Source organism: Canis lupus, chromosome 12 (assembly GCF_003254725.2).
Source record: "Canis lupus dingo isolate Sandy chromosome 12, ASM325472v2, whole genome shotgun sequence".
NCBI lineage: Eukaryota > Metazoa > Chordata > Mammalia > Carnivora > Canidae > Canis > Canis lupus.
Window position 1 is genome coordinate 7,675,805 of NC_064254.1, and position 17,078 is coordinate 7,692,882.

Sequence of the window (17,078 nt, forward strand, 5' to 3'; positions counted from 1 at the left end):
TAATACAATATACATCCTTTCAGTGCATGCAGAAATGAACTTAAGCAATAAGTAAGGGTTATCTTTTTGGCAAGTTTTATCGAGCAAGTAGAGAAAGCTTTTTTCCATGGAAATAAGGTTTAAATGATTTATGAATTTGATCACCCTGCCATTTGATAATTCTAATACCTAACATGTGAAATAGGTCTTCACTGGTTCCCAAACTCACCTTTTGATAGTCGTTCTTCTTTGTACTTTTTCTACCACATTTCTTTATCCCTGTTTACTCTTCCCACCTTTTCCACACTTCTTTATCCATATAAACTATCTGCTTTCCAGGATAGACAAAATTACAGCTATTACCATTTCAGAACAAGCCTACAAGCCCTTTCAAATCATTGCAAGCTTTTTTTTCTCCTCAAGATTTACTTATCTGTTCTAGAGAGAGAGCACGCATGCACACATGTGAGTGGGAAGAGGGGCAGAGGATGAGAATCCCCAAGCAGACTCCCTGCTGAGTGCAAAGGTGATGTGGGGCTCCATCCCAGGACCCATGAGATCATGACCTGAGCTGAAACTAAGAGTCAGACACCCAATCGACTGAGCCACCAGGAGCCCCACTGTAGGCTTTTTTAAAAAGAATACGCTGGACAGTTTACAAATTAAACAAAGCCTTATTTAAGATTTTATTTCAGTCTGTAAGTACTGCTATTTGTTTGAATTGCTCACATAATCCATTCCATCCAAAAAGGAAATGTCAAGTGCTTTTAGCAGGTGTAAGCACAGTTGGCACAGCCTAACCAAAGGTCTTCCACTAGAGTCAACAGAAAATCTAAATGTTCAGTAAAGCACAAACTGGATGTTCTTATTCTCTGGACCATGAGATTGTCAAAATCAGCTTGATTTTTTAAAACCCATCAAATATCAATCATATTGGCAAGGAAGGCCACTAAGATAATTTTTTTTTTATCTTAAGATTTTATTTATTTATTCATGAGAGACACACAGAGAGAGAGAGAGAGGCAGAAACATAGGCAGAGAGAAGGAGGCTCCATGCAGGGAGCCCGATGTGGGACTCCATGATCACACCCTGAGCCAAAGGCAGGCGGCTCAACCGCTGAGCCACCCAAGCATCCCATTAAGCTAATTTCTAATAACTAAGTACTATTATCACTGAACATCATTCATCCTAAATGATTACTGGCATCAGGATGACCTTGGGGTAGGGGTCTTCACAAGTAATACAGGCACTGCTTGCCCAGGAAAAAGGAGGTGTCCTCAGAACAATTGTGTGCTACAGACTCCCTCCACTGCTTCTTCTCTCTCTGTGGTGCTCAGGCCCTAAGGCTGAGAGGACAACATTCAAGCTCAAGTATGGTTTTCACAGCAGAGGCGAGTGGAGAAAAGTTCCTGTTAGGTACTAATTTTTGAGGTACAATCTAACCAAAAATGAGAATCAGATCTCGAGTACTTGAGCCTATTTATATTGCCTTCAGTTCACAAAGTCAGTTTATACATCTAGCCTGCTTTCTTTCTCACAGAATGGAGGATAGCTGGGAGGATTAAATGAAATACAGTATGTGACAGCCAAGCCCAGTGTCTGCATACCCAGTTAATATTATTCCCATCCCACCACCCCATCCCAAAATAAAGAGGTTAGTCCTTGTACTTTGAAAGTACTTTGTCAGTAAGAATAAATTAGTTTTCCTATCAACATCCTTGTCAGTCTGATTCTGACTTGCTCCCAAGACTACCTTCTCTTTTGTAAAATAAACATTTTATACCATTTGAAGTATAAATGAAGTTTCATTTTTGTTCAGTGTCCTTTACTTTCCATTGTGGAAAGTGATTTCTGAGGAATTGAAACCCCAGAAGGTAACCACAACAAAAACTTGTTAATTTTTTTCTTTTTTTTTTTTTTAGAATGATTATTCAAAGGTAGACTTGTAAAGACATCATATTTAGGAGAAAGAAGGCAAATGCACCCTCTGAAGGGAAATGTTCTAATTACTACCTAAAAAAAGTAAAGTTACAGAAATACATTCAAGGACACAAGACAAAGCACTACTTTAAAATGATAATGACTGAACAGTTAGGTAAAAAACATAGCTGAAATAGGAAAGGGAAATGGACTTCAGAATAATCTGAATCGGGACAATGATCCTTCAGTCCTAGATATTTCTGTTATCTGAATATCTTGAATTACACCATTTCCTTTTTTATTTCCCACAAGGTCTTCACTGAAATTGCAAAGCAGTATTCTCACAGAACTAAATTATAGTTGTCATCTTGTTAGGATTTAAAATTTCAATCCAGTAGCCATCAGGATCTTGAATAAATGCCAGGCCTTTCATTTTACCTGTAAGATGAAATGATTTTCATTAAGAAATATAAAATTTAGAGTATTTTTTAACTTGGTTTTAATAAAGTATATTATTTTGTTTATAGTTTTAACTTTAAAATGTTTTTTTTTAAGATTTTTTATTTATTTATTCATGATAGACAGAGAGACAGAGAGGGGCAGAGACACAGACAGAGGGAGAAGCAGGCTCCATGCCGGGAGCCCGACGTGGGACTCGATCCCGGGACCCCAGCATCGCGCCCTGGGCCAAAGGCAGGCTCCAAACCACTGAGCCACCCAGGGATCCCCTATATAGTTTTAACTTTAAACAGTTCTCTTGTCAGCACTGCCCAAATGCATGCTTTTCAGAATGACTAACATACTATCTTCTACCCATAGCTGGAAGCCAACTCCCCTGATATAAACTGTGGTACCGGCTACAGTTCTGGGCATCAGATTTTTACTTCACCTTCATGATACATGTCATGCTCCCTGTTGAAGAGTCACAGAGATTGTCTTATTTTAAAGAGGAAAAGAAAATAGGAAGGTGTTCAAGCAGGTAGCATGGCATACCCACACAGCCAAAAGAATCCAGAGGCTTGGGTCATAACAGACTCTTTAAACGCTATTCCGGGTCATTTAGGCTATGTCAATCAGTCTTTCTCCTGGGAATTTATAACCGGGACTGAGAGGCTAGTAGGTCTAGTAGTAGAGTTCTTTGCTTAAATGGAGAAATGTGACCTCAGCAATCTATTTTGGGACCAAGATGCTAAGTTAGTTTGACCCCTGTCTCTCTCTGGCTCTTTTCCCCAAGATCAACCCCAGAGGAACATATATGGAAAACAGGCGGGGGGAAAAAGGTGAGGAACCCCTGGGGTGATGTCAGGGGAGAGGAAGAGGTGGTTGGGGGTGGTGTGTATTGTGTGTGTGTGTGTGTGTGTGTGTGTGTGTGAGAGAGAGAGAGAGAGAGAGATTGAGAGAGACAGAGAGAGAAAGACTGTTTAATCTGGTCTGTGTGGAAATGGGGCAGTTTTGGCCTGGATCAGAAAGCAGAAGGGGTTTTGCTAGTTTGCCTCTTGCTCCTCCCAGTGCCTTGGACATCAGCTCCTACCCCCATGCTAGGGGAGGTTCAAACTACTGGTTCACACGTCCTCAGGAGTAAACAGGGGCAGTGCAGAAGTTCTGTGCTTGTGAGGAACTAACAAGCACAGGTGAGAACCAACCGGATCCCCCCAGCTTCACTTTCCACACAATCAGAGTTAGGGAATGACCATCCTAGAAGGAAGGGTCTCCTGCTAAGACTCCTTTCTGAGGGACACAGGGGAAAACGTGACTGAAGAGCTGTTCTGCAGAATGCAAGGTGTTTAACTTCAGATGCCTAGGGATCTGTGCCTGGCCCCTTTTCCTGAGAGCCTGTGGGCAGTTAAAGGGTTGGGGTCTAACCTCCCCCACCATTCACAGTGCCTGATGCACTGGAACACTAAGAGATGCAATGAAAACAACTCCTCAGAGATCAAAGTAACAAGAGTTTGAGGAACGTAACCATAAAACAAATAGTGGGTTATAGATTCAAATAGAGGGCCAAATATTAAAGCAATGGACCAAGGCTATTAAAACATGCAAATGTGTTGAATAGTATGAAATACAACCAATATGAAACAAGAACAAGAACATATTTAAGGAGCTGAGCAAAAACTAGGGATTAAAATTAGAATGGCTGAAATTAAGAATACAGTAGATGAGAACACAAAAGATGAGTATCAGAACAGATACATTTGAGGGAAAATTAGCTAACCTGGTATGCTAGCATGAGGATCTCCCAGAAAAAGAACAAAGAAATAACAAATGTAACAAAAGCTCCCAGAACAAAATAGAAGATAACACGAATCAGAAGCAGTTTTTTCAATAGCACCACTGGATGGAAAAATAAGACCATGGAGTTGTGTTTTCAAGATCAAAGGAAAATAAACCTAAGATTTATTTTAGGTTTATTAAGAACCTAAGATTTTATATTCAACAAAACTGTCATTCATATATAAAGATACGGGTCTAAGGCATACAAAGCCTCAGAAGTTTTGCCTCACAAACCCTTTGAAAACAGTTTTGGTTAAGATACTTAATAAAGGGACAGAAAAACCCAAAAGATGCTGCAAGAGATACACAGAAAAAAAGGTGGTTAAATAATTTGATATATATATTTAAAAAAAAAAAAAAAAAGAAAGAAAGCAAGCCAAGGCCAAAGAAAAAGGAAAAATAAATTAGTAATATCCCAGTCTGGGAGGGTATCTTGATATCAAATCTTTTAATTGAAAAAAAGAAAAGGATTAAAATGAAATGTGAAATGTTCAAATCAAAACTGGAGTAATATGCTGGCAGAAACAGATCTAAGTAAACTATAATACATGTAAAATTCCACAAAATCAAGATATATACACACTATTTCCAAACACCTAAAACATAAGGACACACAAAGGTTGTAGAAGAATGGAAATAAAAGACCAGCCATTATTAACTAAGGAGATGTGGTGTAGTTATATTAAAATCAGATAACATAGGCTTTAAGGAATTTATTTTGGGGTGGCTAGATATACCCTGAAATAGTGAAAAACGATGGCCAGTGAGAGAATGTGGTGGGGTCCAAGTGTGGGGAGAGAAACCAGGTTTTTGATGGCTCTCTAGACTCTGTGCCTGGTTCCCTGTGAAGCTGTCCTACTTGCTGTTTCATTCCTGAAGACACCCGGGTATTTTCCCAATAATTCCTCTGCTTTCCTTAAGCTGGTTGAAGCAGACTTCTTCAAGGTTACTTGCAACCAGAGGGATTGACTAGAGAACAGTACCCTCTGTGAGTGCTTAGTCATTGTTACATAACGAAAGAGGGGCCTGGAGAAGACAAGCAGTGAACTCACCGTCATCAGGTTTCTTCACAAATTTGACTCCCAGTTCTTCAAATCTTTTACAAGCACTGTGTACATCAGGAACTGCAATTCCAATGTGACCTTAGGTGGCCACCCCCAAACAAAGCAGACAGAAGGAAGAAGTAATTATTTCAGGGTACCCAAGTGCCACAGGTAGCTTCCAAAACTAGTTTATTTCAAAACATAAGGCACCTGAAGACTGATTAAATCAAATGTGTTCAAAACTTGTATTAAAGAACAAGAATCTAAGTCTAACTGGCTGGGTATAATAAACTAATTAGGAGCTCTGCATTATCAATTATTTAAAATAAACCCAAAATTGGGCTCACGTATAGTTCATTCTATTAAGAAAAACTATCAAGAAAGAGTAATCATTTACTCATACTTAACAGGTTTGTTGTGGCCGCTGACTCTATAGCAGCCAATTTAAGCCAGCAATCCCATCATCTTAACAGATTCTACATCAGGGCAGAAGTGTATACTAGCAGAAATGTGGATTATTATCAACCACGGTTTTTGTTTTTTAAATTGAAAAGTCTCCTGGAAATAGAATACTGAGACTGAAAAGTGAAAAATCATTGTGAGAGAGTAAATGTAGGGTTTAGACAAAGACCATGAAATTAAACCACTCCTAAATCAAATTTTTTTGTGGAAAAGTAAAACCACCATACACCTAAGAAGTTGATTCTTCTTAATAACTGTACAATGCACAAATCACACAAATCCATGTATACTACTTATGAATAGGCAAACATACCAAATCCTCTAGGGTCTGAGTTGCCACTGTGGTAACTCTGGGTCTCATCATCTTCAGTGCCCCAGTTGCTACAAAAGGAGGGAAAACAGAATTACAAGTGACCTGTAGGGCAAATAGTTTTCTGAAAAGAAAACTGCAACAATCTCTTTGAAACCTCACTGTGTATGTATGCAACTTGGTTTCCTCTTTGCCACTATAAATATTAAGTTTTCAACTAAAGAAAAGGCAAATGGAATCTTCCAAACAGCTCCGTGGGCTAGATTTGAGACTCCATTTCATGAATGGGACTGCCAGTTAAGGAGGTAACAGAACTTGTTCAGGGTTCCACAGCTACCGTCAGAGCCAACACTCATCTCTAGATCTGTGTGATTCCAGAGCTGTTTTGAATCAGGGACACACTAAATCACATACCCTGAAATAAATGCTCTTTTGTTAGTTGTGCAAGAGGACACAGAAACAACATAAATTAAAAAAGAATTTTTTTTCTAAAATGTTGAAATTACGAGGCCTTACTCATAGTGCCTTAACATTCATTAGGTATCATTTGGCAATTATCTTGCCAATTCTGCCTTACATTACCTACCTAAAAGATAAATGATCTTACTTGCCCCTAACTATGCACCAGAACAGTACAAAGACCAAAAATTCCATTATAAAATACTCGAACTGTTACAAATGCAAAGTGATTAGGTAAATCTGGTTTGAAGTAAGCTTGTAAGTAAGGAAAAAAGGTTTGAAAAATGTATACTGTATAAAAAAATAAAAACTCATACTCACTGTGTCAGTTCAAGTGTAGCTTTCCTGGAGAATGCCCATGCTACTTTTTCATCTTTATCTTTTGGGATGTCATTTTTTTCCTCATAAGCCAAGAAATAGAGTGAAAACTTCATGGTGGGAAAATCTAATTTTTGGAGTAGCCTGAAATTAAACAACAAGCCTAAATCAATTAATAACAGGAAAGGTTGATTCATATTAAAATCAAAATGCCAATATTCAAGTTCCACTAAGAATAAAAGCCGTATGTAGTGAGGCTATTTAAATAGGAAGACCAAGGGGAAATAAATGAAAATATCTCATTTCAAAAAACCTATTCATCTGTAAATATCAGTAAAATAAAAAAGTTTTTACAAAGCAAACTTGAAACTTAACTGGAATTATGGTATTTGTTTATAAGTGGCTAAAGGTGGGCAGCCCTGGTGGCTTAGCAGTTTAGCGCCACATTCAGCCCAGGGCCTGATCCTGGAGACCCAGGATTGAATCCCATGTCAGGCTCCCTGCATGGAGTCTACTTCACCCTCTGCCTCTCTCTCTCTCTCTCTTTCTCTCTCTCTGTCTCTAATAAATAAATAAAATCTTTAAAAAAAAATCCTTTAAAAAATAAAAAATAAATGGCTAAAGGTATCTTCAAAAGAAAACTTTTGTCCATTTTTGATGAAAAATACAATGCATTATCTTATTGTTCTTTCAGATATATAAATACATTTATTGAGTTCTTACTATGCCAAAACTCCTAGGAAAAGAAAGTGAGGATAGGTGGTAAGGGAGAAGGAAGGACAGATGAATACCACAGAGAACATGAATGTCAACAATAAAGTGGTTAAACATATAAAATACTGAAGAAAGGTCACACAGCATTAAGACTGTGAACAGGTCACTAGATATGGAAAGGAGTTTCTGCAGCCTTTTTACAGTTTCTGCAGTATTTGAGGGCAGTTTCAGCAGCATGGGATGCCAGAAGCTGGACTGCCCTGATGGAGGCAAGGCGAAGTGAGCAAGTAAAGTAGCAAGCAGGACTGACCTATATAGATGATGGGTGATGATGGGAAAGAGGGCAAGAATTATGCCAGAATAAAGACTTAAGCTTGTTTGTAGGTTGAGGAGAAAGAGCCAGTGGAAAGGGAGAGACTGATGTGAGATAGTGTTTTTAAAAAGTTTTTCAAAATCCTGAAGTTTTTAAAACGATAGTTGAAGGGGCACCTGGGTGGCTCAGTTGGTTGAGTACCTGACTCTTGATTTCAGCTCAGGTCGTGATCTCCGGGTCAGGAGATGGAGCCCTGTGTTGGACCCCACACTAGGCATGGAACCTGCTTAAGATTCTCTCTCCCTCTCCTTCTGCCCCTCCCTTTCGCCCCCCCCCCTCCAAAAGATAGCTTAAGTCATGACCTATAAAGTGAATTTAAAGAGCATAAGATTATTTTGCAAGGAGTAGGGTATAATGAGGATGCACACAATATAATTTTATTTAGATTATTGAGGACTAGGTGCTCAAAGATGACCTTATTCATAATAAGAGAGAATGGTTAAAGCTAACCTAACAAATGAAAGTTTCTAAGCTTGATTTCAGATATTTTATTTTTATTTACTTATTTTTTAAAGATTTTATTTATTTATTCATGAGAGACACAGAGAGAGGGACATAAGAAGAGGGAGGAGAGGGAGGCTCCATGCAGAGAACCTGATGCAGGACTCAATCCCACATGCCCTTAGCCAAAAGCAGTTGCTCAACCTCTGAGCCACCCAGGTGTCCTGATTTCAGATCTTTTAATTATTACTGCTATGTAATACACCTTGGCCCACTGAGACAGACACCAGCTTACCACAAATAAGATTTACTCTAACATGTTTATAATAAAGTATCGGACACCTCCCATACTCCAGTCATGAAAAAATATCTCTGTACCCAGTAATGCGGATTACACAAGCCTTACAGACCAATCAGGTGGGAAGTGGGGCAAATGAACCTGTTGTAATGTGTTTTTCCCAACAAGCATATCTTTCAGTATAATGTCAAGTTGCACCCTGTTGGGGGCGGGGGGATCTTGAAAAACAAGGTCATGATTGGAGTCAATCAGACCTGGGTTCGAATTCCCACTCTACCATGTGCCCATTATAGTATCTGGGGCCAGTAACTTAGTGTTTTTAAACTCTGGTTTCTTCCTTCATTTATAAAATGGGGAATAAACTATTTCATGAGCTACTATGGAGACTGAATGAAAAACATGTAAAGTCTGGCAAATACCTAATGTTCAATGTATTTATTTTCACTCTGATTTTAAATGTGCTATAAACATTTGCTAAACTATTTTTTTAGAAAGAATAGAATTCTTTCTAAAAAAATTCTGGAAAGAATTATAAGAAGCTATTAACAACCATTATCTTTGGGGACAAGGACTGGGAATGGAAGGTAACCACTTTTCATTTTGTATTTTTCTGAACCTAAACAAACATATACTATATTACTCCATGTCGATGGAGGTTTATCCAGGCAATAAATTAAAAACTGCTTAATTTTATTCTTTATCTATATTGTCAGAAACAAACAAACAAAAAACCCTTCATGTTCTTTAGGGAAACAAAACAAGAAAAATAAACAAATATGCTTTGGGGCGCCTGACTGGCTCAGTGGGTTGAGCATCTGCCTTTGGCTTAGGTCATGATCCCGGCTCCCTGCTCAGAGCCTGCTTCTCCCTCTGCCCCTCCCCTTGCTCCTGCCCGTACTCTCTCTCTCTCAAATAAATAAATAAAATCTGTAAAAATAAAAATAAAAACAACTATGCTTTAAGGATTCCAGATCAGTGGATATTACCTGTTCAGCAAAAGAGAATCCATCCTACTAAAATGGAATGGATGGCCAGTTTTAGGTAAACTCATTCATTTTCTAAGTAATGCATTTTTATAACTGTATCTTTTCCAAAGTAAATATAAGGCCATAACATTAAAAGGATTGGAACACATTAAGGATTAAACTGGCAGCTCTCACAGAGAAGGGAGGGAAAGAACACCCAAGCACTCAGCCAGTGAGCCTGGCTGGCATTTAGAAGAACTGGATAGAAGCCCAGGCCAGTCAAGCCTAGTCCCAGACACCTGGCTAAAAGGACTTCTGTGATTTTCTTTTTTTTTTAAGAGTTTATTTATTTATTCATGAGAGACACAGAGAGAGAGAGAGAGAGGGGGGCAGAGACACAGGCAGAGGGAGAAGCAGGCTCCATGCAGGGAGCCCAACGTGGGACTCGATCCCAGGTCTCCAGGATCACGCCCTGGACTAAAGGCGGCGCTAAACAGCTGAGCCACCTGGGCTGCCCGACTTCTGTGATTTTTGAAGAAAAGTATAATCCATTTTTTAAGTGGATCCAAAAACGTTCCCTATATTTGCAAAGCTATACATTTAAACATCATAGGTGCCAATAAATAGTCTACTTACGTCATTCCAAGAATTCTAGTATAAAAATCCAGTGACTTCTTAGGATCCTTAATTCGTAGCATGGTCTGCTGCAACAGAAAATCCTAAGGAGAAAACAGGGCATATTAAACAGATTTGGCTTCTGGCACTTGTTATCAACATTAATTATGCTTTCTGTTGCAAGATACAGTCCGACTTTCTAACACAATGTTTAAGAAGAAAGTAACTTTGTCCCCTCAGCTGTACCTGGTTCCCAGACCTACCACTTACACTTCCTACAACTCTCTGCCCAAGGATGTTTTCTGGTTACGAAGGCAGGCCCAACGTGTCAGCGAGTTTACACCCCCCAAATGATCCTCAACCAATAGTGGGTGGAAAAAAAAAAAAAAAAAAAACCTGGTTCCCTTGCCCCTGGCATGTTCCATACCATGTCTCAGAGATTTCCCTGCAGAATAAAGCCCAGCTGCCCTCAGTGGTGATCCACTTTTACATACTTTTTATTGCCTCCATTTCCCACTCCACAGAGCCTCCTCCAACTACCTCCCAAAGAAACTACTTACAACTAAATCTTTATGTCCAGTCTTTTAAATGACCCAAAATAAAACAGTGATGTTACAAATAAAGAATTCAATTACTGTAAGATGTGTTCCATGAATGTATAAATGCCTTTCCAGAACTATTTATTGGTAACCATTGCAAGAAGTTACTCACAAGATCAGACTCCTAAATAACTAAAAGGGTAAAAAGCTACTGTCTCTAACACCATTGTGAAACTGTCCAATTGGGGCACCTGGGTGGCTCAGTGGTTGAGCATCTGCCTTTGGCTCAGCTTGTGATCCCAGGTTGCTGGGATCCAGTCTTGCATCAGGCTCCCCACAGGGAGTCTGCTTCTCCCGCTGCCTATGTCTCCGAGTGTCTCTCTCTCTCATGAATAAATAAATAAAATCTTAAAAAAAAAAACTATTCAATTTACAAATCAGGAAACAAAAGCTTGATTGACCTCATTAAGAAAAGGGTAGAGTTCATGGAGTTAAGATTATTAATAACATTAATTACAATACTTTGCCTTCATTAGGCACAGTACCTATAAAGTATTACTATCTATAGGTACTAATGTCCCCATTTAATAGATGAGAGACACACCCAAGGTGATTAAATTAATTGTCACAGCCTTCTAAGTTCAGGTATCTTTCTACCATAGATACCTTCCAAACCATGAGTCCGTTAACTATATTTGTACTTCCTAACACATTTTTCTGTTATACCCACAGCTTGACAAAATAGGCCTGAAAATTCTGAACTCTCCCTTTGCAGACCCATCCACATCACTTCCCTATAACTAGCATCAGATAAAACATAAATATATTTTATTCACTCAGCATCATTAGGAAGTATTTTTCTATTTTGTTAAATTTTTAAGTGACCAAAATGTACTCTTATTTTAGGCATTGAAATCCTCATTTAAAACAAAACTAACCTAAATATTTTAATAAGTAGATCTTAATGAATATAATAATTTAATTCTTCATCCACAGCTTATAGTCACATATAAGGCAGTTGGCCTAGAAATTATGTTTCTAGATTACTTGGATTGCTTTTCTCAGGCAGGTGCTGCACTCCTAAAGGAAGCAGCTGAAAAAGGGAAAAGCAGCTCCTGACATCCAGGTACTGGCCTGGTACTCACAACTAGGCCCTGGTTTTCCCCACTGAACAAAATCGCAGAAACACCTATACAGTCACCCTGTGACTGCAATGAAGGGAGATCAAAATGCAGCAAATAAAATTTCACTTCATATTCTTGTTTGGCACAAATTAAAACAAGGTACTGTTTGAACTTTGGTGAAATAGGTGGGATCTATACACAGGTTTTTCAAATGATTAAAATATCTGAAAAATATTAGCTATTATAACATACATAAAACCTCAGCTATTTACTTATCTGCTTTAAAAGCATATGGAATTTACTTATTTTGATGGTTCGAGGACATTTTTATAAACGTCAGTTACAGTCTTACAATGTAATAGATAGAGGAGCTCCTGGTACATTTCCTACTACTTGTCCCTATAGTGGGATGGTCCCTGGAACTTGTGGGGTTTTTTTTGTTTTTTTTTTTAAGATTTTATTTATTTATTCATGAGAGACACAGCGAGAGAGAGGGAGAGAGAGAGAGAGGCAGGGACACAGGCAGGGGGAGAAGCAGGCTCCATGCAGGGAGCCCGACGTGGGACTCGATCCGGGATCCCCAGGATCACGCCCTGGGCTGAAGGCAAGAGCTAAACCACTCAGCCACCCAGGCTGGTTTTTTTTTTTGTTTTTGTTTTTGTTTTTAATTTTTTTATTTATTTATGATAGTCACAGAGAGAGAGAGAGAGAGGCAGAGACAGAGGCAGAGGGAGAAGCAGGCTCCATGCACCGGGAGCCCGATGTGGGATTCGATCCCGGGTCTCCAGGATCGCGCCCTGGGCCAAAGGCAGGCGCCAAACCGCTATGCCACCCAGGGATCCCCAGGCTGTTTTTATTTTACTCTTTCAGTGAGTTTTTTTGTTCCCTCACTCACCATTAAGCTATTAGCTGTCAATTACATCAGCAAAATTCTCCTTTGTTGGTCACGAGTAACCTAATTTCCCTAAACTCTGACTCTATACTTCTCACCACCCCTGTTAGCACTCTGATTCCAGCTACCCCACCTCCACCCAGATTGGATGGTACTCTTCTTTCTTACCTTGTCCCCTACAACCTATTGTTGGGGAGATCTGGTAAAGTTAATTCAGATCACTCTTCTACTCAAAAACCGTGAGAAGGCTCCCATTTCACTCAGAGTGAAGCAAAAGTCCCTACAATGACCCTCTATGGTTGGTCCCAGTTGCCTCTTTCACCCCATTCCCCCCCCACCCACTCAGCTCCCCTGTAGTCTTCAACAGCTCACCTAGGGCCTCTGCCAGAAGGCTCATTCCCCAGACACATTTCTTTCTTTCTTTCTTTTTTTAAGTATGCTCCACACCCAATGTGAGGCTTGAACTCATGACCCTGAGATCAAGAATTGCAGGCTCTACCAACTGAGCCAGCCAGGCAACCCTTCCCAGAGCCACTTCTATTCTTTTTAACTCTACTCAAATGCCATCTTCCCAATGAGGCCCTAACTGACCACCTTTTTATCATTTTCTTTTCCCATAGCACTTGTCACCTTTCAATATGCTATTTATTATATTTATCTTTATTGTTTTTCTTTCCCTGTTAGCATATAAACTCCATAAGGGCAAGGGTGTTTGTTTTGTTTACTGATGTACCTCAGAACAGAATCTGGCATGGAGTAGATAACCAATAAATATTTTTTGAAGGAGTAAATGAACTTGCACTATGATCTTTTCTTTCCAACATTACCAGTTTCTTCTTCAATTAAAAGAAAAAAATTTAAAGTCTAAAACCCTTTTAAAGATTTTATTTACTTATTTATTTATTTATTTATTTATTTATTTATTTATTTATTTGGGAGACTGAGAGAGAGAGTACACGAGTAGGGTGGAGGGAGGGAGCAGCAGAGAGAGAGGGAGAAGCAGACTCCCTGGTGAGCAAGGAGCCCGACACAGGGCTCAATCCCAGGCCCCAGGGATCACAAAGCTAAAGACAGATGCTTAATCTACTGACCCACCCAGGGGCCCTTAAAACCCTTTTAAAATCTGTTCTGTATGGCCCAGTTTACCATCCTACCAATGACATTGGTCACATTCATAGTTCATCTTTTCAACATCTTTCTAGTACCAACATTAGTATTGTCAGAATATGAAAGACTTTATCATTACTTCAGTTCATAAACTGAGAGCTCATATTCTTGACCAAGATGTTTCCCTTCTAAAAATTTATCTAAGGAAATAATTACAAACTCTGACAAAGATTTATGTGCAAAGACATTCATTGCAACACTTAAATAATAACTGTGTGTCACGTACTGTCCTTATTTACAGAAATCAACTCATCTAATCTTCACGACAACCCTATGAGATATGTATTATAACCATCCCATTTTACTGCTGAAAGAGTAAGCGTTAGAAAAAATTCCACCTCAAGCAGTTTGGCTCCAAAGTCCTTGCTTTCAACTACATTGGCTAAACTGCCTCTAACAACAAAGAAATAGATAAATAATGACACAGGCATAACATAATATAATGAATACATTTAAAATGCATGGTATATTAAGTTTAAAAAGATACATACATGTTTAGTTCATTTAATATGCTATTCAAATTAATTAATTACATCTTAAAAGTAATGCTAAAAGCCTTTAATTTTATTTCCTGTTAACATGGCTATGTGCTAAAACTATCTAAATACACACATAAAAATAAATATAAAAATGAACTCTTAAAAGTCTATACATAGCTAACAATACTGTATTGTATGTATACTTGAGAGTTGTAAGAGAGCAGATTTAACAGAGCATGTCTTTTTCTTTTTAAAGCTTTTTTTTTTTTTTCATTTATTTATGATAGTCACACAGAGAGAGAGAGAGAGAGAGAGGCAGAGACATAGGCAGAGGGAGAAGCAGGCTCCATGCACCAGGAGCCCGATGTGGGATTCGATCCCGGGTCTCCAGGATCGCGCCCTGGGCCAAAGGCAGGCGCCAAACCGCTGCGCCACCCAGGGATCCCCAGGCTGTTTTTATTTTACTCTTTCAGTGAGTTTTTTTGTTCCCTCACTCACCATTAAGCTATTAGCTGTCAATTACATCAGCAAAATTCTCCTTTGTTGGTCACGAGTAACCTAATTTCCCTAAACTCTGACTCTATACTTCTCACCACCCCTGTTAGCACTCTGATTCCAGCTACCCCACCTCCACCCAGATTGGATGGTACTCTTCTTTCTTACCTTGTCCCCTACAACCTATTGTTGGGGAGATCTGGTAAAGTTAATTCAGATCACTCTTCTACTCAAAAACCGTGAGAAGGCTCCCATTTCACTCAGAGTGAAGCAAAAGTCCCTACAATGACCCTCTATGGTTGGTCCCAGTTGCCTCTTTCACCCCATTCCCCCCCCACCCACTCAGCTCCCCTGTAGTCTTCAACAGCTCACCTAGGGCCTCTGCCAGAAGGCTCATTCCCCAGACACATTTCTTTCTTTCTTTCTTTTTTTAAGTATGCTCCACACCCAATGTGAGGCTTGAACTCATGACCCTGAGATCAAGAATTGCAGGCTCTACCAACTGAGCCAGCCAGGCAACCCTTCCCAGAGCCACTTCTATTCTTTTTAACTCTACTCAAATGCCATCTTCCCAATGAGGCCCTAACTGACCACCTTTTTATCATTTTCTTTTCCCATAGCACTTGTCACCTTTCAATATGCTATTTATTATATTTATCTTTATTGTTTTTCTTTCCCTGTTAGCATATAAACTCCATAAGGGCAAGGGTGTTTGTTTTGTTTACTGATGTACCTCAGAACAGAATCTGGCATGGAGTAGATAACCAATAAATATTTTTTGAAGGAGTAAATGAACTTGCACTATGATCTTTTCTTTCCAACATTACCAGTTTCTTCTTCAATTAAAAGAAAAAAATTTAAAGTCTAAAACCCTTTTAAAGATTTTATTTACTTATTTATTTATTTATTTATTTATTTATTTATTTATTTATTTGGGAGACTGAGAGAGAGAGTACACGAGTAGGGTGGAGGGAGGGAGCAGCAGAGAGAGAGGGAGAAGCAGACTCCCTGGTGAGCAAGGAGCCCGACACAGGGCTCAATCCCAGGCCCCAGGGATCACAAAGCTAAAGACAGATGCTTAATCTACTGACCCACCCAGGGGCCCTTAAAACCCTTTTAAAATCTGTTCTGTATGGCCCAGTTTACCATCCTACCAATGACATTGGTCACATTCATAGTTCATCTTTTCAACATCTTTCTAGTACCAACATTAGTATTGTCAGAATATGAAAGACTTTATCATTACTTCAGTTCATAAACTGAGAGCTCATATTCTTGACCAAGATGTTTCCCTTCTAAAAATTTATCTAAGGAAATAATTACAAACTCTGACAAAGATTTATGTGCAAAGACATTCATTGCAACACTTAAATAATAACTGTGTGTCACGTACTGTCCTTATTTACAGAAATCAACTCATCTAATCTTCACGACAACCCTATGAGATATGTATTATAACCATCCCATTTTACTGCTGAAAGAGTAAGCGTTAGAAAAAATTCCACCTCAAGCAGTTTGGCTCCAAAGTCCTTGCTTTCAACTACATTGGCTAAACTGCCTCTAACAACAAAGAAATAGATAAATAATGACACAGGCATAACATAATATAATGAATACATTTAAAATGCATGGTATATTAAGTTTAAAAAGATACATACATGTTTAGTTCATTTAATATGCTATTCAAATTAATTAATTACATCTTAAAAGTAATGCTAAAAGCCTTTAATTTTATTTCCTGTTAACATGGCTATGTGCTAAAACTATCTAAATACACACATAAAAATAAATATAAAAATGAACTCTTAAAAGTCTATACATAGCTAACAATACTGTATTGTATGTATACTTGAGAGTTGTAAGAGAGCAGATTTAACAGAGCATGTCTTTTTCTTTTTAAAGCTTTTTTTTTTTTTTTCATTTATTTATGATAGTCACACAGAGAGAGAGAGAGAGAGAGAGGCAGAGACATAGGCAGAGGGAGAAGCAGGCTCCATGCACCAGGAGCCCGATGTGGGATTCGATCCCGGGTCTCCAGGATCGCGCCCTGGGCCAAAGGCAGGCGCCAAACCGCTGCGCCACCCAGGGATCCCCAGGCTGTTTTTATTTTACTCTTTCAGTGAGTTTTTTTGTTCCCTCACTCACCATTAAGCTATTAGCTGTCAATTACATCAGCAAAATTCTCCTTTGTTGGTCACGAGTAACCTAAT

The 17,078-nt window shown here is 38.9% G+C and overlaps 1 protein-coding gene across 1 annotated transcript in view; it reads right to left on the bottom strand.

Moving 5' to 3' along the window:
• Positions 1 to 641: 641 nt before the first annotated feature.
• The window catches only part of GLO1 (glyoxalase I), a 31,893-nt gene continuing 15,456 nt past the window's right edge, over positions 642 to 17,078 (bottom strand). The window contains exons 2-6 of the mRNA XM_025418649.3: positions 10,194 to 10,276; positions 6,770 to 6,910; positions 5,993 to 6,060; positions 5,227 to 5,316; positions 642 to 2,338 (exon numbers count right to left, since the gene is read on the bottom strand). Of these exons, the coding sequence (XP_025274434.1) occupies positions 2,250 to 2,338; positions 5,227 to 5,316; positions 5,993 to 6,060; positions 6,770 to 6,910; positions 10,194 to 10,276 (471 nt within the window). The 3' untranslated portion in view covers positions 642 to 2,249. The remainder of the gene's footprint in view (positions 2,339 to 5,226; positions 5,317 to 5,992; positions 6,061 to 6,769; positions 6,911 to 10,193; positions 10,277 to 17,078) is intronic.